Source organism: Schistocerca nitens, chromosome 6 (genome assembly GCF_023898315.1).
Source record: "Schistocerca nitens isolate TAMUIC-IGC-003100 chromosome 6, iqSchNite1.1, whole genome shotgun sequence".
NCBI lineage: Eukaryota > Metazoa > Arthropoda > Insecta > Orthoptera > Acrididae > Schistocerca > Schistocerca nitens.
In genome coordinates, this window is record NC_064619.1 from 5,544,359 (window position 1) to 5,569,291 (window position 24,933).

General features: G+C 42.6%; 1 protein-coding gene across 1 annotated transcript in view; it reads right to left on the reverse strand.

The window, feature by feature from the left end:
- Positions 1-4,477: 4,477 nt before the first annotated feature.
- Positions 4,478-24,933, reverse strand: part of LOC126262656 (translation initiation factor IF-2-like) — a 101,437-nt gene continuing 80,981 nt past the window's right edge. The window contains exons 4-5 of the mRNA XM_049959426.1: positions 4,653-4,792; positions 4,478-4,596 (exon numbers count right to left, since the gene is read on the reverse strand). Coding sequence (XP_049815383.1) covers positions 4,478-4,596; positions 4,653-4,792 — 259 coding nt within the window. The remainder of the gene's footprint in view (positions 4,597-4,652; positions 4,793-24,933) is intronic.

Sequence of the window (24,933 nt, forward strand, 5' to 3'; positions counted from 1 at the left end):
AAATCCCTGACCCCGCCAGGAATCGAGAAAAATTAAAAAGAGAAAGAAAATAATAATTAAAAAATATAGTGGTTCGAGTCCTCCCTCGGGCATGGGTGTGTGTATGTTGATCTTAGCATAAGTTAGTTTAAGTAGTGCGTAAGTCTAGGGACCGATGATCTAAGCAGTGTGGCCCCTTAGGAATGTACAGCACATAATGAGGAGAATGGGCGCAGAGGAAGAGGACACACAAGATCGAAACACCTGGAGAAATATTTTGAGACTATAGTTTAAGAACGTTTATTGTTTGTATTGTAATTTCCAAGTAAATTATTATGTTGGAGATAAGCGTCTGTAATGAGGAAAAGCTCAAAATAATAATATAAATAGCTGAATAATGCTGAGATGAGCCATGTGCACTCCAATTCTTTTTACTTCTTTTGTTTACGTTGACAACTACTGTAATTTCAACAGGTGAGTAATTTTTGTCACTTGCCAGTGCAGAGTTTTCATGGAAATACAGTGAAATGTCTATGATTTTTGTCTGTGGAGTTGAAGAGCGGCATGCAATTCGGCAAGCTGTTTTCATCAAAAATAATGTGAGATTTTGATATTCAGAGACTGAAATCAGGGTAAATCGGTATGAGAAAGTGCATTGGTGAGATGGAATGATGGTGACTTGGAAGTATGGTCCTCTTCGTAATTGTAATTTTTTTCCTTTATTAACGAAGATATCAACTCACTGGTTTGCGGAAGTTTCTGGCGTGCTTCCAAATGAACACCGTGTTGGATGTGACATGGTGAGACGGGAAACCGTGGTGAAGGACGGGTCACCCGGGTGGTTGATTCTCAGAACGGAGGACGGAACGCCCGCCCCGTGGGGCAGCAGTCCATTGTCCAGCTGTACGTCTGCACAGACTGATGTCTGGAAGGCGGGCAGTGCGGCGCCGGGCGCAGGGAACGGGGAAACCTTTCCCTGTTTGGGGGACCTGCTCTGAAGGCGGCCACCTACCTGTTGTGGAAAGCGAGCGTTATAGGAAACAAAGGCTAGCCAGCCTCGTAGCGGCTGTTGCTTTAGTTCTCGAGCCCTGTGGTGCGAGGCGGGGACAGAACGCGCGACTAGCGTAATAGTATGAGAAGTCGTGAGCACAGTGTTTTGGAAGTAAGGGATATATTCGTGTTGTGATTGCCGTCTGAAGGAGGTGCACTTTCTTCGCGGGATTCTCTAGTTGAAGGGAATCCTTGCGATTGGGCAACAGTGCTTCTCAATTTTGCAACTGGCAACTAACACCGTTTGTCGGGAAGAAATTAAGACGATGTAAGCGAGCGCCAAGAGAGAAGGAACTAGATATTTTCTCGCGGTGGCGTCCGCATAGTCTCGAGCATTGATCGTGGAGGTGTGCGGGTGGAACCCGTGGACGGTAGCTTACAGGACAGATCGGCTCGGTGTTGCATCGTGGTTGAGTCTGCAACATCTTCACTAAGGGCCAGTACTCGTAACTCGCCCTTTTTCCACATGATATCTTGCGAACCATGGATGAAGGGGATCAGATGGATGCTATGTTCCATGACTTCCGGAAAGCGTTTTACTCGGTGCCCCACTGCAGACTCCTAACTAAAGTACGAGCATACAGGGGATTGGTTCCCAAATAAGTGAGTGGCTCGAAGACTTCTTAGTAACAGAACCCAGTACGTTGTCCTCGATGGTGAGTGTTCATCGGAGGCGAGGGTATCATCTGGAGTGCCCCAGGGAAGTGTGGTAGGTCCGCTGTTGTTTTCTATCTACATAAATCATCTTTTGGATTGGGTGGATAGCAATGTACGGCTGTTTGCTGATGATGCTGTGGTGTACGGGAAGGTGTCGTCGTTGAGTGACTCTACGAGGATACAAGATGACTTGAACAGGATTTGTGATTGGTGTAAAGAATGGCAGCTAACTCTAAATATAGATAAATGTAAATTAATGCAGATGAATAGGAAAAAGAATCCTATAATGTCTGAATACTCCATTAGTAGTGTAGCGCTTGACACAGTCACGTCGATTAAATATTTGGGCGTAACACTGGAGAGCGATATGAAGTGGGACAAGCATGTAATGGCAGTTGTGCGGAAGGCGGAGGATAGTCGTCTTCGGTTCACTGGTAGAATTTTGGGAAGATGTGGTTCATCTGTAAAGGAGACTGCTTGTAAAACACTAATACGACCTATTCTTGAGTACTGCTTGAGCGTTTGGGATCCCTATCAGGTCGGATTGAGGGAGGACATAGAAGCAATTCAGAGGCGGGCTGCTAGATTTGTTACTGGTAGGTTTGATCATCACGCGAGTTTTACGGAAATGCTTCAGGAACTCGGGTGGGAGTCTCTAGAGGAAAGGAGGCATTCTTTTTGTGAATCGCTACTGAGGAAATTTAGAGAACCAGCATTTGAGGCTGACTGCAGTACAATTTTACTACCGCCAACTTATATTTCGCAGAAAGACCACAAAGATAAGATAAGAGAGATTAGAGCGCGTACAGAGTCATATAGGCAGTCATTTTTGCCTCGTGCTGTTTGGGAGTGGAACAGGGGGAGAAGATGCTAGTTGTGGTACTAGGTACCCTCCGCCATGCACTTTATGGTGGATTGCAGAGTATGTATGTAGATGTAGATGTAGGTGTAGATGTACTCCTGCAGAGTACAGCGCAGTGCAACTCCGCCATAATATGCAGCACCGGCAGAGTAGTTAAATTCGGTTTCACACTTCTAGAATCCAAGACGATCACCTGTCTCAAGTTAAAAAAATACGCGTGTATGAATGTGTGAACCTTTGGGGATAGTCACCCACTTCCAGTCACTGTTCCAGTCGGCAATTTGTACGATTGTACACAGTAGAATTATTGTTGTACTTTATTTGAGAGTGAATTCTCAAGTGGGCAAGCAGTAAATTAATAGATGGGTCAGTAACACTGCTATCCCACGCCCGGGTAGCCGTGCGGTCCAACGCACTGCTTTCCGGGCGGGAAGGCGTGCCGGACCCCGGCACGCATCCGCCCAGCGGATTAGTGTCAAGGTCCGGTGTGCCAACCTGTAGATGGTTTTTAAGACGATTTTCCATTTGCGTCGGCGAATGCGGGCTGGTTCCCCTTATTCCGCCTCAGTTACACTATGTCGGCGATTGCTGCGCAAACACTTTCTCCACGTTCGCGTACACCATAATTACTGTACCACACAGACATTAGCGTTACACTCGTCTGGTGTGAGACGTTCCCGGGGAGGGGGTGGGGTTCTACTGGGGTCCGAACCGCACAATAACCCTGGGTTCGGTGTGGAGCGGCGGTGGGGTGAGTTGACTGCTGTAGCCTGTTGTGGGGTTGTGAACCACGGAGGACTACGGCGGGGACGAAGCCTCTCCGTCGTTTCTAGATCCCCAGTTCATACAATACAACACAACACTGCTATCCACTTAAAGTTATACCCGAGTTTGGATACAGAACTGTCATTATTTTTATAATTGAATTTATATGTCGTTAATTGATGTGTTTGTGAATTCATTTGTGTGTTTTAACTATTCAGTGTTGCCATTTCCTACCGTGACTCTGTCAAGTTACAGGCAATTAACCAGTGTTCAGGGACATACATTCAGTCGTAGTAAATTTATGCAAGTACCTAAATTAGTCCAGTCAGCTAGCTTTAACCAGATTTAGCTTTATGCATATTCTCCACTTTAAGGTCGATTCCAAGGCCACAATTGCGTGTTGTCCACTTCCCTTTGAGCAGCACTGACATTTAAAGGGTAGATCTTAAAGAATTCGTCTGCCCACAGTTTTGTGGGTTTGGGAATATAACGACCACTAGGATTCTGCAGAGTTTATTAATGAGCTTGTTATCGACTGCAGATCAACCACTTCAAAAGGAGTTAAGCTCGAAATTGCAATTGTGCAAATTATTATTAACAATAAGAGGGGACAGCGAACATGCCGTCATTTACAATATTTGGCTGTAATGTGGCTGACCAAGCTTTTCCGTCGGATATATTGTAAATAGTCTTCACGGGTTTGCCGCTGGATGACATTGCGCAAATTCCACAATATTTCCTCGGTGCAGCTGTTCGACATCTTCAGGTGGTTGAACCTTGTTGTCCGTAGCCGACGAAATATTGTGGAGTTTGCGCAACGTCATCCAGCGGCAAACCCACGAAAGACTGTTTGACTGTAATGTTAGCCTAGTGTGATCCTAATGTCAACGGTCTGTCAAGCCTGACATTCAGATATTTTGGGGTAGGGTTGTATTTTACGGCATTTCCATTAAAATAGACATGCAACTGACCGTTGGACTGCCTGTTGGGGGCACGAGCGTAGGACAGTTGGGCCGGGTCTGAGGTGCCATTTACGAAACTACTGCGACACGACTGAGAGATCCCGGTCTGCCGACTCGGCATGACTACGATGACGAAGCAGAAGGCGTCCAGTAACATGCAAAAGCTATTGTACGCGATGGAAAAAGAGCAGCAAGCGCAATTTCATTGAACGTGGCGCCCGGCGGCGGCGCACAATGGCCGTGACCTTGAGAGGCGGTAGACGGGCCGGAGGCGGCCATTCATAGCGGCGGCGGCGGCGGCGGCGGCGGCGGCGGCGGCGGCTGAATCACGGCCCGGCGCGCCGCTCAGCGCGTAGGGAGGTCAAGGACTGCGCCACCCGCCACCGGCCACCAGCCACCAGCCTCCCGGAAGGGGATTAGCGGGCCCCCGCCCCCGCCCCCGCAGGCTGCACGCCCGCGATTTATGTCCCGCCGGCACCGGCCGCCTGCCCCCGCCTCTGCTCTGCACTGTGGCCCACTGGCGGGGGCGTAATAATCAACGCCGCGGGCGATAATCCGTGAAATTTATCACGTCACGAGTAGAGCTCGGCATGCCATTAACTCGTGTTGGCAGGCGTCCATCTGGAAGCACACCTTGTTGTCACAAAACAAGGCTGAGTGTCTGATGTCAGTCGACACAGGAAACACTTCAGTCGCAGTAGCGACGTCGGTATTAAGTGGTCCCCAGACGGTCAATAATATTGCGCAATATTTCCTGGTGCGCAATAATATTGACGATCTAGGTGTGAGATTGAGAGGTTGAGCAAGAATGCTGAGAACGGATATACATTGCCCTGCCCCGATATACTCTACCATCTGTGGACAATTGTGACAGTTTTTCCTTCGACCTCAGTTTTCTCGAAAAGCTTTCGTGAGTGATATTTCACGCGCCCTAAACCAAATTTTCATCCGCCTTTTTTTCTGCTTGCAGCAAGGTAGAGCAACTGTCAGAGCAACAGCTTCCTTGTCTTCCAACATTTCTAACCACAGTGTTATTGCACAATATCACAGTCAATATTATTGAGCAAGCTAGGAAGAATGTCAGTAATATTGCAAAACGTTATTGTGCCTACTCTGTAGGAACCAGCATGGGTTTCGAAAAAGACGATCGTGTGAAACCCAGTTCGCGCTATTCGTCCACGAGACAGAGAGGGCCATAGAAACGGGTTCCCAGGTAGATGCCGTGTTTCTTGACTTCCGCAAAGCGGAGATTGGATTGAAGAGGTCCTGGATAACAGAACGCAGCATGTCATTCTCAATGGAGAGAAGTCTTCCGCAGTAAGAGTGATTTCAGGTGCGCCGCAGGGGAGTGTCGTAGGACCGTCGCTATTCACAATATACATAAATCACCTTGTGGATAACAGCGGAAGTTCACTGGGGCTTTTTGCGGATTATGCTGTAAATGCAGGAGGATCTGTAACGAATTGACGCATGGTGCAGGGAATGGCAATTGAATCTCAATGTAGACAAGTGTAATGTGCTGCGAATACATAGAAAGGAAGATCCTTTATCATTTAGCTACAATATAGCAGGTCAGCAACTGGAAGCAGTTAATTCCACAAATTATCTGGGAGTAAGAATTAGGAGTGATTTAAAATGGAATGATCATATAAAGTTGATCGTCGGTAAAGCAGATGCCAGACTGAGATTCATTGGAAGAATTCTAAGAAAATTCAATCCGAAAACAAAGGAAGTAGGTTACAATACACTTGCTCGCCTACTGTTTGAATATTGCTCACCATTGTGGGATCCGTACCAGATAGGGTTGATAGAAGAGATAGTGAAGATCCAACGGAGGGCAGCGTGCTTCGTTACAGGACAATTTAGTAATCGCGAAAGCGTTACGGAGATGATAGATAAATTCCAGTGGAAGACTCTGCAGGAGAGACGCTCAGTAGCTCGGTACGGGCTTTTGTTGAAGTTTCGAGAACATACCTTCACCGAGGAGTCAAGCAGTATATTGCTCCCTCCTACGTATATCTCGTGAAGAGACCATGAGGATAAAATCAGAGAGATTAGAGCCCACACAGAGGCATACCGACAATCCTTCTTTCCAGGAACAATACGAGACTGGAATAGAAGGGAGAACCGATAGAGGTACTCAGGGTACCCTCCCCCACACACCGTCAGGTGGCTTGCGGAGTATGGATGTAGATGTAGATGTAGATGTACTGACCGTCTAGAGACCGCTTTAGTGGCTAACATTGACGGGGTCAATCAAATAATAATGACTCGCGTGCCATAAAAAAATAATAATGAACATGCAACAACGGAATTAGTACAGATCATCCCCTGAACTGTCTCTACGCAATATTATCGTTCAATATAGACATCACGCATTTGTAAACATTCGCGCCTGTGTTGAACTGTGGCATCAGAACCAGTTTTGAAAAATTCAGGGTTTTGCTTCTTGGCCCATGATTTGAAAACTGGTTTGGCCTCATCCATCAAGATAGTGTATGGTGATGCTGTAGTGGGCATAAGCAATGTGCGAAGTGGGTGGAGAAGTTTGGTAACAGAGAAATGGACGTCGCTGATTAACCGGACAGTCAACAATTTCTGTCACAGCTGCCAGCCGAGGAGTTGAAATTAAGTTGTTTGGGAAGACAGGTGTGTAAACAATCAACAGCAAAACCTATGAAACCACATTTAAGGGCACAAGGTACTTTTGAATGATGGAAAAATAGAAATTTTTGTATAACTTTATTAAATTCGATTATCTTTCCTGGTTACATTGATATAAACGTTATTGGGTTTCGAATGAAAAATGACAGTTATTTTCTAAATTCCATCGTAAGTATCATGTACGCTGCCATGCCACCTTTATTTCAATTACAGAAACCATTAGAATTTCGTAAAACAGTTATTAAGTTTTTATTGCCAGCGATTCCGTTTGGTATAGCACTGCTGTTTTATAGCATTTCTAAACGATAATTTTGGCCTTATTTCGTTTAACTTTGCTAAGGTGGTCTGTTTACGTTCTACTGAAAACTTGTTGCCGAAGTTCTACCTGTAGTTGTGGGTATAGATTAGCTTTAGTGTGCAGTGACAATTTCAATGATGGAGTGATAGATACAGAGAAAATTCTGAGAAATTTGAGCATTAAATATGACTCTGATATGGAAGACTAATTGCTTCTCTGTGATAGACTGCAGGTGCAGGAAGCTGAAAGGTTCATGCTAAAAGTCACCAAAGAGCAAGAAGGGCTAAAAGGAATACCAAAAGAAAGGTTGAAAATGAAGAAATTCAACAGAAAGAACTATACTTCAGGAATCTTCTGAGGCACAGTTTAATATGACTCATGGCTTTATTCGCAGTTTCCCACGAGTTGTATTTTTTTTCTTTTTTTTAAATTTATTTATTTATAATTCCTTAGGTTCACAAAGCATTGTACTAATTTTTTCTGTTACTTGCAGTTGTGCGTACTTATCCAGTAGACAAACTTTATTGCAGTTTCATGCAAATTATAGAGAAATAAAAATTTTTATTAGGAAAAATATTTTAAAAATTGAGATGTAAGATGTAATAATATTTTTTTGGTTAATATACTTAATGTGTGGAATTGAATAAATCTAGCATTTGTCATCAAAATACATATATATGGTAAATATTTGGTCTCTTTCAAATGTGTATTATAGGGTTAAATGGTACCTGAATTGGACGAAACAATTTGGAAAATTTTATGCTACAATTTCTTTGTTATTGTTTTTCAAAAACATCAGTATGTCGTAAATTGCTCAAACTACTCGTAAATTGTTTAGATAGTATTCGGCATTAAATGTGGCAAACTGTAAAATGTATACCAAATAAATAGTGCACGAATCAAATGGGTGTTCATTTTAACATAATATGGAGCGGATAAAGTACCCTGTTTCCTTAAGGAAATTAAGGAGGGAATAATGTACGCAACCACACTTCATTTCTCACAACTCAAGCGATTTCAAACACCGAACTGTTCAATGGTACCCCATGTACCCTACAGTCCTGATTGGGCTCCGTCTAGCTTCTTCCTGTTTGCAGCTATGAAAGACAATCTACGTAGTTATAGGTCCAATGACTTGAGTGAGTTTAAAAGAGCTCTAAAATCATGGGTCAACAAGCAAGATCATGTATTTTTGCTATCTGGTTTTGATGCCTGGGTTCAACGATGCCGCAAATGTGTACAAATACATGATGACCGCGTTAAACTGCAGTATTGTGTAAGATGTCATTTCAGGCAATTCCGCAGTTGTATGTTCATTATTTAATTTTTTAACACACGAGGCATAACTTTTTGACCCACCCTCGTACATCTGAATATACATACTTCACAAGCCACCTTATGGTGACTAGTGGAGGGTACTTAGCGTACCCCTATCACTTCGTGTCTTTCCTGTTCCAGTCGCGAATGGTACGCAGGAAGAATGATTGTTAGGGCTTTCCATAAAAAGGGTGACCTACAGATATCAGTGTACCGCTTGACATTTATTTTATTTATTTATTGCCAAATTATAGACCTGTTAGCTGATTTTCTAAAACAGGTTGCACATCTTACAATTTTCGTTTTTCATCTTTTTGCTGTTTTCTTTTATTTTATTTTATCTAAAACATTTACAAAGAATAATACTTATCAAAATAACAATAATTTAAGGTTGAAATACAAATAATTTTTCTAAGAATAATATAAAAAGATGATTTGATAGAAGAGATTTGTTAGTACCATCCCCGAATGTGACTGACTGTGAATACCACCGAATGAATTCTTCGAGCCGATGACCGCCAGTCACACACACAGAAACACACATTAGGTGCCCATCCGTGTACAGCGTTTGGTGATTTCTTGGCTAGATAGCCAGCACTTTATGCCTATTTACTGTCACATCTCGGCTTCCTCCTCCTGTTCCTCCTCATTGTCACTGTTTTCGCTGTCACTGTGGGTATCGCTGTCCACCCTCTGCAGATCGTTGTTGCGTTGCACATAGGCATGTCTGTTACGTCGTGTTCGCATTTTCTCTTCATTTAATGTTTTTAAATACGGTTTGTCAATACGTTTCATTGTGCCCATTGTTCTTCGTCTCTTATTGCTGTGTATACATCTGTCTGTATCTGTGTAGTCTAAGTGCAGTGTATGTCTATTGTTTGCATATTGCCCGCAGAAAAAGACAGTGTGTTCTGGGGAACCCTCTTCCCCGCATTGCACATAGGTGTCTGCCTCAGACTCACGCGATTTAAGTGCGTGGGATAAGGTCTGTGTCCGGTTAAGAAATGTACCATACTGCGGCTGGGACCGATATGTTTCACTTCCAACGTAGTTTGTTGCTACAGTCTACAATCGCGATTGTATTTCTGGAAATAACTAGCTACCCACTAACGGAAATTAGATACAAAACAGCATTGTAATTTTTGAATGTACTAAGCGTGGTAAAAGCAACGGCAAAGAGAAAACTAAAACTCTAAAAATAACGCTAGCAATGTGATGTGGGTATTGCAGAAATGCACAGAATAGCATAGTAATGTTCTTCAAATAAAAAAACAGCAACCTGCGCAACTAAACAGTGTCGAGATACTAATACTGTTTTTCTATTGCCAGTAATCTTTGTTGTTAAAAATGTTCTTATGGCTTTCTGTTGATTTCCAGGAAAAACTGCTTCGTATTACTAGTAATATTTTCTGAAACGTGGATTTTTCTACTCGTTATTACCAATATTACAGCGCAAAATACCAACATCTAGACAGTGAGCTAATACGTTAATCCGACCTAAAATAAAAAAGAGCCTCGGAAGCATTAACAGAAGCGATAACGCAAGTAAATAGGATATGAGCGAAGCTTCTAATTAAAAAATGTCGAAGAGATACACAGAGCGGTTTGTACATATTATCATTTGACAATAAGTTTTTGTAACGAACGCGCGCAGTTAAATATACAGTACAAGCACGTAAACATTGAAAATGTATCGATCTGAAGAAAAGTTCGTAAGACAAAAAAGTCTTCATTCCCTTACTGAAACGTGTTTATCAAAAATGTCAAGATTCATACCTGGAATAGACGTCCAAATTTCCCCCTTAGCCCACCTCACGAATTTGCGTTTAATGTGGGTGTTCCAAGGGCTTTGCGCCTATGACAACTTACTCTTCCTGGTGTGTTGCCGAACTGATGGCGAGACGTATCCAGGGAAACAGGTTCCATTGTTCGTAGAGCTTCGCGAAGAGCATGCTTATTGATTTGAGTTATGACCCGATGCGATGATGGCTTTCCGAAATATTCCAGGTTTAAATTAATTTCTGACTAATTTACCCCATTAGATGGACGTTTTTACCTGATGTCGTATCACTGTGAACTAAGCAATGTGAATAAATGCGAGTCTTTTGAACTGCGACGCACAGCTCTTTTTTCTTAATAGATCTCATTGCTTGACTAGGAGAAGGACGTAAGTTCGTTGCGAAGTAATGCGTGACTCATTGGCTACAGTCAGAGTGAACTTCTTTGGTGAGGGTGAAGGTTGAGTTTTTCTTATTGAGGAAACAACGTTTCAGCACTTACGAAACCAACTAGTCAGCTTTACCTGGTCTCGAGAAATCAAATAGTGCGACAAATCTACTTTATTTTAATTTAGAATAATTCCCCAGATGCTTTCATTTCTGTGTGCCATTGAAATTAAGCGCTGTCACGCTGTTCTTAGGCGCTACACTCGTATATGGAAACAGCGACACTGAAATCTACATAGTGCCTTCATTTACATTTTTTGGAGTTTCGCTAAACTACTTCGAGGTATGCTGGGATGGTTCTCTAAACAATCATACTAAAACCTTTTCGTCTTTATCAAAATGCGATAGTGCTGTGTCTGCAATAGCAAATGAGGCGTCAAAATACAGAAGTCTTTCCTATAAAATGGCGAAGTTTACCTACTCAGTGTACAACCAAATCGAGATCAGCCTAATTGTAACGTCACGACTTTTTTGAAAACCAAAAGATTTTTCTGTGCAATAATGATGATGCCTTCAGCTTCGTGTATTAATTTTCGTTTATTTACGGACGGCTTTGGGTGGGTCAATTCACCATATTCAGGTTCTTAGGTTCAGTAAACATATTATTCAACATATTATACAAAACGTAGAATTCAAATAGTGAAGATATCAACTACAGTAAGTGTATCTCTTCTAATAACTCTTTTTGTGGAGAACCAAATAGCCTATATTGTAACTATGTAGGGATCTCGAGTGTTGAGAACTGTATAACTCTTCTGTATAACAGAACATTTATAGTTGATTTGGTTACAACTTAAGTTGGTCAGAATTGAAACACGTGTTAAAAGATATAATCATGTGGAGTAGAAACACTATTTGTAACATAATAGGCTACATGTGATTAAGTACGATGGTCCACATACTTCGCCCAGTCAAAGCAGGTATACGATCTGAATTGCAATTTCTGTACATGTGGTCTGTTTTAATAGTAAGGTATATTTTGTTAGTGTAGCAAAGTGTAATCTGGTGTGGGAATAAATAGTTTGACATGTGTATCATTCCAGAAGCGGACCCTTATCTGACGTAAACATATCGTATGTGTAATAAATATAGCATGTGACGATATCTATAGGCTGACGTGAACATCGGTGTACTTGTTTACTACCAACAGCATAGCATACATAGAAAATCACGCTGCATAAGTTTAATCGGAGTGTCGAAAATGCTCACCTTTATAAGGTATGGTGATCACGTTTACAAAACAAGTATACCATTATACTTACAGTAAAGGTCCACTAGTATCGGTGTATGCAAAAGTGAACTGAATATAACATAATATATGAGAGTCCGGCTATAATCAGGGTTATCTTTCACAAGTAATACGTAAAGTTAATCGCAATGCCTCCAAATACCTTTCGTCTGTGGTGCATTCGAATGTTGACATCATCTTAATTCTTTGAAGGAAGGAGAGTCTTAAGATATCAAAAAACACTGGGAAAAAACAAAAATTACAAACAGTATCATGTAGAAGCGATGCGATAGATTGATATACATGGTTGCAGTAATGATATATAACTCTCTGCATTAAAAGGAATCTTACGGATCCATATAACAAAATGTATGTACCAAAATATTACATAGGAATCACGACATCCACTGTTGTGTTGAGCTTTTGTAATGACTTTAGGAAGTGATGGAACAAAACTGCAGAATAACAGTGAAGCATATGTGATGGAAAACACGGTAACTGTATAGCCATAATCACTATTGCTCATAAATGTATTAGCTGCTGTCCCAATTGATGTCAGAAGATGCATGCATCTAAAAAACATCTTTCACTGGAACTGAACCATCTTCAGCGGAATTTATTCTGAAAACCAGGTATATCTGAAACGTAGATACTCAATTCTATAGAAGGAAATACAATTTTCATCTCATGAGTACCAGTGAATACTTGGTGCGCTGTATTAGAAATAAAATGATGTCGATATTACACAGTTCATTTTTCCGTTAAATGTGTGTTATACATGTTGCGTGTCCAGTAAATAATCAGACGGTTACATTGAAATAGTTTGTTTACTGTTCTCACTGTTTAAAAAAAATATTATTTCATTTTATACCCCCCACAGGTACAGTGGGCTGTTCGAAATGCGGAGTCAATCTTTTCAGCCGAATACTAAGCGAAATGTAGCGGGGCAATAAGGGTTCCAACTGCCACTACATCGGAACAAATTTCACTTCCGGCATTTACCTTGCAACTAAGGGAAACCAAGTGAGGGTGTTTAGAACTATTTTTAATTTAACTTTGGAACAATGTGTTCCGGAAAGAAAATGTGAACCTCTCGTGTACTTGTAAGTATATTAATGTACACAGAGGAAAGTAGGAGACTTAGAGATGTACGAGTACAGCGTTATCATGTCGTTTCGATCGCACACGATGCCAACGTCGCTCACTACTTCGTACAACATAAAAAGCAAATGAAACAAGGCAAGGAAAATGCACCGCATAAATATCGCATTATGACACTTATTGCAAGTATGTTCACGTATAACATGAGTTTAAACAAAGTACGTCAACGCTATTTCTTCTCATGTTCTGTGAAACTCTCAAATTTAGGTAGAGTGGGAGGTTTTGCTTAATTTCTGACACATTCGCTGCACTCGTGTGCGCCAGCCACACATAAAATGAAGTGTTCAAGCAAGTCTCAGTATCACATTTTAGATGTTTATATTTTCTTCTTTTCTGAACACATACCGTTCACGTCTCACATTCGTACAAGGCTACACTCCAGACGAATACTTTCAAAAACGTTTCCTTGACACTGAAATATACATCTCATGTCAAAAAATTCATCTTTTTCACAAATTTTTTTCACGCTGTTGGCATTGTCCCTTTTATGTCCTCTCTATCTCGGCAATCATAATTTATTTTACTACTCAAACAGCAAAAGCCGTAGCCTACTTTTAGTCTCACTGATTCTCTCAGTGTCACCTGATTTAAATCGACTGCTCTCCATTAGCCTCCTTTTACTTTTGTTGGTGTACATCATGTAACCTGTTTGCTACGAATTTTGCTCAACTGATCTTCCAAATCCTTCATCGTGTCTGACAAAAGCTAAGCTTTTATTTGTTCTATTTTGCCTATAATTCCCTTTTCAGATTATTTCTTGGTTTTTCCTTTACTGTTTCCTCAATGTATAGATTGAATAACAAGAGGGATAGGTTGCAACCACGTCGCACATTACCTTTTGATAGTGCTGCTTCCCTTCATGTCCTTCTACCCTTATAACTGCAGTTTGATTTCTGTACAAGTTGCAGATGACCTTCCACTCTGTATTTTATGCCTGCTACCTTCAGACTGTATGTCATTCAACATTATCAGAAGGTTTCATAGATCTGCAATTACTATGAATACCATTTGCCTTTCTCAAGTCTATCTCCTAACAAATCAAATGTTTTTTTATTCTAGTCTTCGATCACAATATAAAGTCCTTCGACGACGACCGGTTTCAGTCAGTAATGACCATCTTCAGATCTACAGTATAAAAAAATAATATACACCTAGTGGACAGTCTATCTTTCAAAACAATACAGCATTTCATATCACGATATACTATCATACAAACTGGAAAATGTATAGATAAAATAAGGTACAGAGTCCCTGTTCTACACCATGTCCTAATGTGATAAGGCCGTAATGGCATCGTCAAAACATATAAATACATTCAGCAAAGCATTGTCACATAGAGCTGACAAATTTCATAGGGTCAGTGTTGCTTCGTGTGTTCAACACTCCTCCGAAACCGAAGCTGATCTACTAGTCTTTTCCGCCTTCTGTCAATAACTGGTGTCAGTAGTTTGCAACTGTGACGTATTAAAATGATATTCTGTAGTGTTCACATCTGCGTGCATCTGTCTTCTGTGTAATTGCAACTGTTATTTTATTCTTGAAATCTGAAAATATCTCATCTGTCTAGTATGTCTTGCATACTATGTGGAATGGTTTCATCAGATTTTCATTATTTTAAGGGTGTGTCATCCACTCTAGCCTTTCAGTGCCCATGTCTAATTCTCCTTGCAGTGTCACAGCTCCCGTCACCTCTTCCTCTACTTCCTCCTCCTTTTTATAACGATGTCTTCAAGTTAGCTGCCCTTGTATAGCCTTTCTATGTATGTCCGTAGAAATGTTGGAACACGTGAGGCAATATTAACCTTACGACTTATCTTAGAAGAAAGATTAAGAAAAGGCAAGCCTACGTTTCTAGCATTTGTAGACTTAGAGAAAGCTTTTGACAATGTTAACTGGAATACTCTCTTTCAAATTCTGAAGCTGGCACGGGTAAAAGACAGGGAGCGAAAGGCTATTTACAATTTGTACAGAAACCAGATGGCAGTTATAAAGAGTCGAGGGACATGAAAGGGAAGTAGTGGTTGGGAAAGGAGTGAGACAGGGTTGTAGCTTCTCCCCGATGTTATTCAATCTGTATATTGAGCAAGCAGTAAAGGAAACAAAAGAAAAATTCGGAGTAGGCATTAAAATTCATGGAGAAGAAGTAAAAACTTTGAGGTTCGCCGATGACATTGTAATTCTGTCAGAGACAGCAAAGGACTTGGAAGAGCAGTTGAACGGAATGGACAGTGTCTTGAAAGGAGGATATAAGATGAACATCAACAAAAGCAAAACGAGGATAATGGAATGTAGTCGAATTAAGTCTGGTGATGCTGAGGGAATTGGATTAGGAAATGAGATACTTAAAGTAGTAAAGGAGTTTTGCTATTTAGGGAGTAAAATAACTGATGATGGTCGAAGTCGAGAGGATATAAAATGTAGACTGGCAATGGCAAGGAAATCGTTTCTGAAGAAGAGAAGTTTGTTAACATCGAGTATAGATTTAAGTGTCAGGAAGTCGTTTCTGAAAGTATTTGCATGGAGTGTAGCCATGTATGGAAGTGAAACATGGACGATAACTAGTTTGGACAAGAAGAGAATAGAAGCTTTCGAAATGTGGTGCTACAGAAGAATGTTGAAGGTAAGGTGGGTAGATCACGTAACTAATGAGGAGGTATTGAATAGGATTGGGGAGAAGAGAAGTTTGTGGCACAACTTGACTAGAAGAAGGGATCGGTTGGTAGGACATGTTTTGAGGCATCAAGGGATCACAAATTTAGCATTGGAGGGCAGCGTGGAGGGTAAAAATCGTAGAGGGAGACCAAGAGATCAATACACTAAGCAGATTCAGAAGGATGTAGGTTGCAGTAGGTACTGGGAGATGAAGAAGCTTGCACAGGATAGAGTAGCATGGAGAGCTGCATCAAACCAGTCTCAGGACTGAAGACCACAACAACAACAATGTATGTCTCCCACCTTTCAGCCTTCCGTTCTTAGCATAGTACTTGCTTGTTATCGTACAGATACTTTTCATTTCTCCAAAAATCTCCTTAATTTTGCTACAGGCTTCATCTATTTTTCTCATACTTACGCATCGTTCTATAGATCTGCATTTCTCCTCTAGCCATTCTTGCTTTTTGTGAATCTAATTTCTCAACCGTCTGCGTACCGTTTCGCCTGTATAATTTGCTGCATTTTATTTTTTCTCCTTTCATCAATTACATTCAGTATCTAGGGTATTACCCAAGGATTTCTACTAGGGCTAGTCTTTTTGCCTGTTTGATTCTCTACTACTAGTATATTATTCAGGGATTTCTACTAGGCCTGTTTGATCCTCTACTAGTCTTGTATCCCAGCATAAAGGCAACTAAGGAGCAGATTCAGACGTTGCTATCGACTCTGCTCAGTCGCTCACAGACACTGTCCCCGCGCGAGGAGGTGCCCGCGAAACGTGAAGTGGTGCCTCAGCTGCAGCGAGTAGCCAGTACGTAAGGATAGGCACTCGCCGTGCAGTGGCCCTCCAAATCCTTGAACGTCTTGCACTCCGCCCTGCTTTCCACATACGTTTACCATCTCATCAAATTTCCACTCCTCTTAACCTAAATGGTTCAAATGGTTCTAAGCACTATGGGACTTAACTTCTGAAGTCATCAGCCCCCTAGAACTTAGAATTAGTTAAATCTAACTAACCTAAGGACATCACAGACATCCATGCCCGAAGCAAGATTCGAACCTGCGACGTAGCGGTCGCGCGGTTCCAGAATGAAGCGCCTAGAACCGCTCGGCCACTCCAGCCGGCGCAGGATTCAAACGTGCGACCGTAGCAGCAGCGCGGTTCCGGGCTGAAGCGCCTACAACGTCTCGGTCACAACGGCCGGCTTTTTAACCTAAACAGACAGCCCCCGTATATCCCGCACTACCCACAAGTTAGATTCCAACAAGCCTTCTTTGCCGTCTCATCACCAGTACTGATATGCTGTTCCGCCTTTACCAAAACATGGCGCCGTTTCTACACCTACACCACTCAATACCCTAATCCAACGCAACTTGAAACGTCTTCCTATCACAGACATTGAAATCGGCACCGATATCTATCCATACTACGAAATACCGCTCCGCCCCACCTATCACATTTCGGCTCCCCTCTTGCTGTTCCCTCTCCATCTCTCTTGATTGTACGGCTCTACCCACCCACCGTACTGCTCGTCATCCTGTGTAATGCCACAAGCCACTCCTACACCTACCTTCACCTCCATAGTTACTACCCAACGGACTCATATATTTTTCTGCTCACACCCTTCAACGCTGTGGAACACATTTATATGACCTCGATATTAGAATGTGACCATTTCTGTAATACGTATTTTTGTGTTTATGTTTCAGTTCTTTGAATTTAATTTAAACGACAAATAAATTCAACAGTTTTAATGATTTATACAAACGCCAACAAAATTCGCCTTTAATGGACACGGATACGACTGGATCACCCTACTGGAGGATTTCGCTATTCCGCTCGGCGATTTGGCTTTGGATCCTCGGACCTTTTCGATGTACTATTTCGCTCATTTTTGGCACTCGTGCACTAACACTTGGCACAGACAGGGAAGCAAGTATGTGAGCTGTACTGCGCCTGTTATTTCAGAGTGTTGAAGGCATGAGAAATTCCATTTCGGAAATCGTTAGGGAATTCAGTACTCACAGATCCACTGTGTCAATACTGTACCAAGAACTACACGTTTCAGGCATTACTTCTCACCACGGACACGGCGAAGGCTGATGGCCTTCACCTAACGACCGAGAGCAGCAGAGTTTGCGCAGAGTTGTCAGTACTAACAGACATAGAACACTGCGTGAAATAACCGCAGAAGGATCCGTTAGGACAGTGTGGCGAAATTTGGCCCTCATGGGCTGTGGCAGTAGACAACCGAGGCGAGTGCCTTTGCTGACAGCACGTCATCGCCCGCACCGCCTCTCGGGCTCGTGACCATAGCGGTTGGACCCTAGAGACTAGTCAGATGAGTCCTGGTTTCAGTTGGTATGAGCTGATGGCAGAGTTCAAGTGTACCGCAGACCCCATGAACCCACAGGCACAGGTTGTCAACAAAGCACTGTACAAGTCGGTGGTGACTCCATAATAGTACGGGCTGTGTTTACACGGAATGAGCTGGGTCCTGGATGTGCGGCTACTTTGAGACCATCAGCAGCCATTCACTGACTAAACGTTCGCAAACAACGATGCAGTTTTACGGATAAGAACGTACCATGTCACTGTGCCGCAATTGTTTGCAATTCGTTTGAAGAATATTCTGGTTGATTCGAGAGAATGGTTTTCCCATCCAGATCACACGACATGAATCCACTCGAACGTTTATGGGACATAACGAGAGGTCAGTCCGTGCAGAAAATCCTGCACCAGTAACACTCCCGCAGTTATGGACAGCTATAGAGGCGTCACGGTTCAGTATTCCTTCATGGGACTTCCAACGTCGAGTTGCCTCGTCGAGTCGCTGCAGTACGCTGCGCAAAAGGAGGTCCGACACGCCATAATGAGGTATCCCATGACTTTTGTCTCCTCATTATACTGCATTCCTAAGAAGCCCAACAATGGGTACTGATAAATTTAACATTGTTGCTGAAAGGCGAGATATCGTTTCGTGTTTGCTATCAAGTTGTCCCAGACGCCGACGAAGAGTTCAGTAAATGTAGTTACGTTTACTAGTAGCCACAGATACGGAGGCAAGCTGGTGTTTACCTCGACGTAACGAAACTGCGCTTTCGGTGTTGGGTGACAGCAGAAAGCGGCCGGCAGCTGAAACGGAGGCTGGAGCTACGCGCGGGGGAAGACGCGTACCCCCCCCCCCCCCCCAGCCCGCGGCGCCGCACCGGACAAAGACCCCTGGCCGGCTGGACACGTGCGTCGCGGCGCCCGGCCGTCGGGGCGCTAGTCGGCGTCGGGACGGCGAGGCTCGGGGGGGGGGGGGGCAGAGGGGGGCGAGGAGGCGGCGCGCGCTCGGTGCAGCGGCGGTAAAAATAAATTCCTGACTCAGCAGCCGAGCTGGCTGCTCCATTGATCTTGTTATTCCCCGCGCTCCCTCTACGAGGCATAACATTTACAGCACTTTATGCGTTCCGTAAACACCGAATTCTTCCGCCCGTTCAGAAGGAATCAAACGTGTGTCGCTCTCTTTTTCCACGCGCACAGCACGAGCGGCAGTGCGCAGGCGAGTCTACGCACGCGCTGCGAAATAAAAAATATCCGTCAAAGTGGGGTCGGAAGCTACGATTCGTGTTGTACGAACAAACTCGAGCGAGAGTAAATTTTTCATACAGTCCCTTAATGTATGTTGTTTCTAAGATGCAATCTACGAGGCGTGCCGAAAAGTAATGCCTCTGAAATTTTTATGTTTATTTATTTTATTGATTTATTTACACGTCAAGTTCCGTAGGACCAAATTGAGGAGCAAGTCTCCACGGACATGGAACGTGTCAGTACATGAAATTACAACATAAAAGTAATAACAGATAAAAATAAATGTTAATGAACCTGAAAAAAGTCAGTCCATATGTTTAAGTAAACGCTATCAGCAATACAATAAGAATCAGCTTAATTTTTCAAGGAACTCCTCGACAGAATAAAAGGAGTGACCCATGAGGAAACTCTTTAAGTTTCGATTTGAAAGCGCTTGGGTTACTGCTAAGATTTTTGAATTCGAGTTGCAGCTTATTGAAAATGGATGCAGCAGTAAGTATGCAGCACACCTTTTTGCACAAGAGTTAAGGAAGTCCGATCCAAATGCAGGTTTGATTTCTGCCAAGTAGTAACCGAGTGAAAACTGCTTATTCTTGGGAATAAACTAATATTGGTAACAAGAAACGGCAGTAAGGAATATACGTATTGAGAGGACAATGTCAAAATACCCAGACTCGTGAAGAGAGGTCCACAAGACGTTCGTCAGCTCACACCACTTATTGCCCGTTTCTGAGCCAAAAATATCCTTTTAGAATGGGGAGAGTTACCCCAAAATATAATACCACACGACATAAGCGAATGGAAATAAGCAAAGTAGACTAATTTTCGTGTCGAAGTATCACTCACTTCTGATACCGTTCGAATAGTGAAAATGACAGTATTAAGTCTTTGAACAAGATCCTGAACGTGGGCTTTCCACGACAGCTTACTATCTATCTGAACACCTAGGAATTTGAACTGTTCAGTTTCACTAATCATATGCTCGTTCTGTGAGATGAAAACGTCAGGTTTTGTTGAATTGTGTGTTAGAAACTGTAAAAACTGAGTCTTACTGTGATTTAACGTTAGTTTATTTTCTACAAGCCATGAACTGAGGTCATGTACTGCACTATTTGAAACCGAGCCAATGTTGCAACTCTTGAGTACCTTATTAACATTCTACATCTTTATTCTTCACTTCTACATATTTATTTCTCAACATAGTCACGCTGGCGGGAGACCAATTTGTTGATACCGTCGCTGTAGAACGTTTGACTTTGTTGACGGAGCCACAACCTCATCTCTGCTTGTATCGCTTTATTACTATCAAAGTGAAGTCTTCGAATGTGTTCTTTTTAGTTTTGGGCACGGTGAAAACCGTCTTCAGATCTCGGTAAAAGATTATTGCATGTCTCCTAAACCAGCTGTACGAGTAATCTTTCTAAAACACTGTCAGCTGCGTGAGTGTGGCGGTGAATGATGCATCCGCAAGTCAAAGTTAAAACGACAATATCCAGAGTAATTCAGCAAGTGCTCGAGTCCCATACCACACCCTTCTGCATCCCCAGGGCTCCACTAGACCTAGACCCAGCGGTGACCCGGCTGCAATGAGCTGGAAACGGGCATTTGACGAACTGCTCTGTACATTGTGGTTTTAACTTTGACTCGCCGATGTATCGTTCGTCTCCAACCACACACACCTGAGAGTGTTTAAAAAGACTACTTGTACTGCTCGTTTAGGAGACATGCAATTACCTTTCACCGATATCTGAAGATAGTAACCACGGTTACCGAATCCCGTAATCGACAATATGATTTTCTACAAGAGATCTTCGCTACGAAATTCACATTCTCTCAATTACTTTTTTGTTTGTTTGAGGTACGCGTCTGCAATCGTGGTACACATTGAAATTCCCGCGCGACATACGGCGTTCCCAGAAAAAAAGAAAAGTGCGAAAGCAACTGGTACATGAAATAACTCTGCCCGCCGCTGTGGCCGAGCGGTTCTAGCCGCTTCAGTCCAGAACTGCGCGGCTGCTACGTTCGCAGGTTCGAATCCTGCTTCGGGCATGGATGCGTGTTAGGTTTAAGTAGTTCTAAGTTTAGGGGACTGATGACCTCAGATGTTAAGTCCCATAGTGCTTAGAGCCATTTGAACCACGAAATAACTCAAATAAAAACAATAAGCGAAGTGTGTGAAGATATAAAATAAGTGAAAAGTTTCTTTAACGAATACATGAATGTGTTTCGATATACCGACGCGGAATGGATAGAAATCTGTGTAGTCTATGAAAAAGAAAATACGTAATATCGCTTGTTTTCTTCGTTAGGAAGAAGATTTCTTTGGTTATTATTTTTACCTTTCACATCATTATAATAGGGCTGTACCTCCACTCAAATTTTGTAATATGAAGATGAACTATGTATGGCTGAAAACACTCAAATTTATCAGGAAGAGAGGCTACAATTTGACTACTGATAAATTGAATTATCTCAAATTTACAGTTTCAAACATTTTCGTAAATAAATGTGTCTGCTGCTCTTGGTACTTCAAGGGGTGCGGCATGCGTCAACAAGAGTACCAGATCTCTTGTACTGCCTATTTTGTTACTAGACAGTGAACAATAGCTCATACTTCTTGATTATACCCTGCTTTGCTTTATTTATTGGGATGGTTTTTTTTTCTTTTCTTTTCTTTTCAGCTTGCTGGTTCCTACAATATCTTGCTAATAACATAAACACGTCTTTAGGGGATGTATAATGCAAGTAATTGAAGGATATCCAGCCGAAGTTCTTTGTGGAATGACTTATGAAAACGTAACACAGTCACTTTGTGATTAGCTTTCCTTATCGTAGTACAAGTTGTGAGTTGTTCTCCAATTGCTCTTACCATTTCTCTCTGTACGTAAATTTAGTATTTTTGGTAAACAAGGACTTTTGAAGACGAGTGTTAATATCGTATAGAAATTAAAATATTGGTGAAAAGTCTAAAATTTGCTACGTGTTTGTTTCAGGCAAATTCAGGCTAGTAAGTAAACTGTTAGCTATAGTCCGATTTAAAGTAGTCGTCACTTGGCAGCTGGCGGGCTGAACTGCTCCCGTCACCAATACGCCAACAGGAGAGCGGCATATTTGCCTTCCACTGCGTTGCAACATCCGCCACGCAAATTTTTGTGCCTGTCAGTTCCCGGACTCTACAGTTTAGCCTCAAACAAGATGTTATTTACATACTTAGTGACACTGTATCTCACATGAGAATTACAGAATTTTTACGTGACGTTTGTACGAGGTAGAGACTTTAAACATCTTACCTTAAAGAAGTTAAATTTTCATAGATATTTTTAAAGGAAAAACAACGATCTCTAAAGCATGTGTATGGCAAACGCAATCCGACACGCAACTTTGAAACCATCTTTAGTCGAGTGGCGCTAATTAACGATCGCAAAAAAAAGTATTTCGTGAGTTTAACAGTTTTCGAAACAAGACGTTGTAAGTTTGATTCTTGGAAGCGGAAAATTTAACTCGTTTCAAAAAACTGAAGTTAACCATGGCCCTAATTAAAATCGAGAGCAAATTTTTTACACGCTTAGAGGTATTGTAGAGTCGACACCAAATGTTAGTTTCAGATTTTTTGAGTAATTTTTGCGTGAATCAGAGGCTTTAAAGTGCTTCTTATCGTCGCAGTGTGTGGGGCGGCAATACGGCTGCCCGCAGACGGTGACTGTCGCGCAAGCGTCGAATGACGACAAACTCAAAGCAGACCATGCACGGCCCCTATTCGGCGAGCTACGACAGCGCAACAGATGTTGAGAACACGTCTTCCGGGGCTCCGAAACAACGGGAGGGACGTCGGAGCGGCTCACCGCTCGCCAGTAATCATAATTTGTCCTCGAGCTGCGCGGGAGACGCGCGCACTAAATTAAAAGCGGCTAACTGCGTACCTCGCCCGGGAGCTGGCAGCGGCGGGCCGCGCTGCGCCGTTTAACCCGGACAACAAACACACTGGAGAAATTAGTTTACGCCTAATTAAGCGGGAGGCGTGAAAGGGGCGCCCTCTGCCGCCGCCGCCGCCGCCGCCGCCGGAGATTTATAAACGCGGCCGGCCCCGCGCGCGCTCCCCACCCGGCGGCGGCGGGGGCGAAGCGAAACACCGCTGACCACTGTGCCCGGCGCTCCTTGTTGGTAGTCGGCCGGGGAAGCCTCTGGCTTATCGGGGTGGCTTTCTTTCTCGAATCGGACTGTCATACGACGCAGGGCCAAAAAATAACGGGAATTTTTGTTTTTCTTAAAGTGTCTTTAGTTATTCATCGACATCAACATTGCCCCCTTCCAAGTAATCCCCCACTGATACACTATTAAAGAGCTAAAGAAACTGGTACACCTGTCTAATACAGTGAAGCGCTACTCTTGAAAAAGTTGTTAGAGAATGGAGAAAAGCAGGTGCACCAGCACGCAGACTGGGACCAAGACGTAAGGGCATAGAATTAGACTGTTTAGCATTTGCTGATGACATGGCGCTGATCGCACAAGACATTACCGATGGACAGAAACAGCTAGAATTATTACAAGAGCAGGCAGCTAAAATAGGGTTACAAATTTCATTTGAAAAAACAAAATTTATGACTGACATCAAAGATGCACCTTCTGATCTCAAAATTGGTAATAACTACATCTCTCGAGTAAAAGAATTTAAATATTTAGGTGAATGGATTGCAGAAAATTGTAATGAAAAGAAATCTGTCAGATCAAGAGTCCAGAAAATGGAGACGGCGTTTCAGTTAACAAAAAACATTTACAACAAAAAGAGTCTCTCGTGTAACTGCAAAATGCGACACTATACAACAGTAGTAAGACCCGAAGCTCTCTACGCATCTGAGACACTAAACCTTCAACACAGAACACTAAAAGAGGAATTAGAAGTGAAAGAACGTAAAATAATGAGGAAAATCCTAGGACCAAGAACTAAAGATGGTGGGCATTATCCAAAACCCAATGCAGAAATATATAAAAATATCTCCAAAGTAACAGACACAATGCGCATGAGAAGAATCCAATTCATGGGGCACTTAGAAAGAATGGACTCAAACAGGTTAACGCACAAAATCCATACATTTTTAAAGAACAAAACTACAAGACCGAACTGGTACAAACAGACGGAAAAAGACCTAAGAGAATTAGGGTCTCCGAATCTACATGACAGAAACGAAATGAGAAAAATCACAAACACACGGGGTTTTGAGAAAGAAGAGAGAAAAACTAACCGACATACGCGGTCTACGCAACGAAAGCTAGCCCATTCGTTGTTTATGAAGGAATACTGGGCAAAAAGGAAGGCCAACAAATGTTGATTACGCGTGGTCCTAAGTGATCCATCCGCGAAGAAGAAAAGAAAGTATAGCGCCACCGCGAGCACGCAGAAGTGGCGCCGCGTGGTTTAAGGCGCCATGTCACGGATCAGTTTAATTAGTGTGTAAGTCTAGGGACCGACGCGACGACTTCGCCAGTTTGGTCCCTTAGGAATTCACACACATTTTAACATTTGAGAAGTGCAGCAACA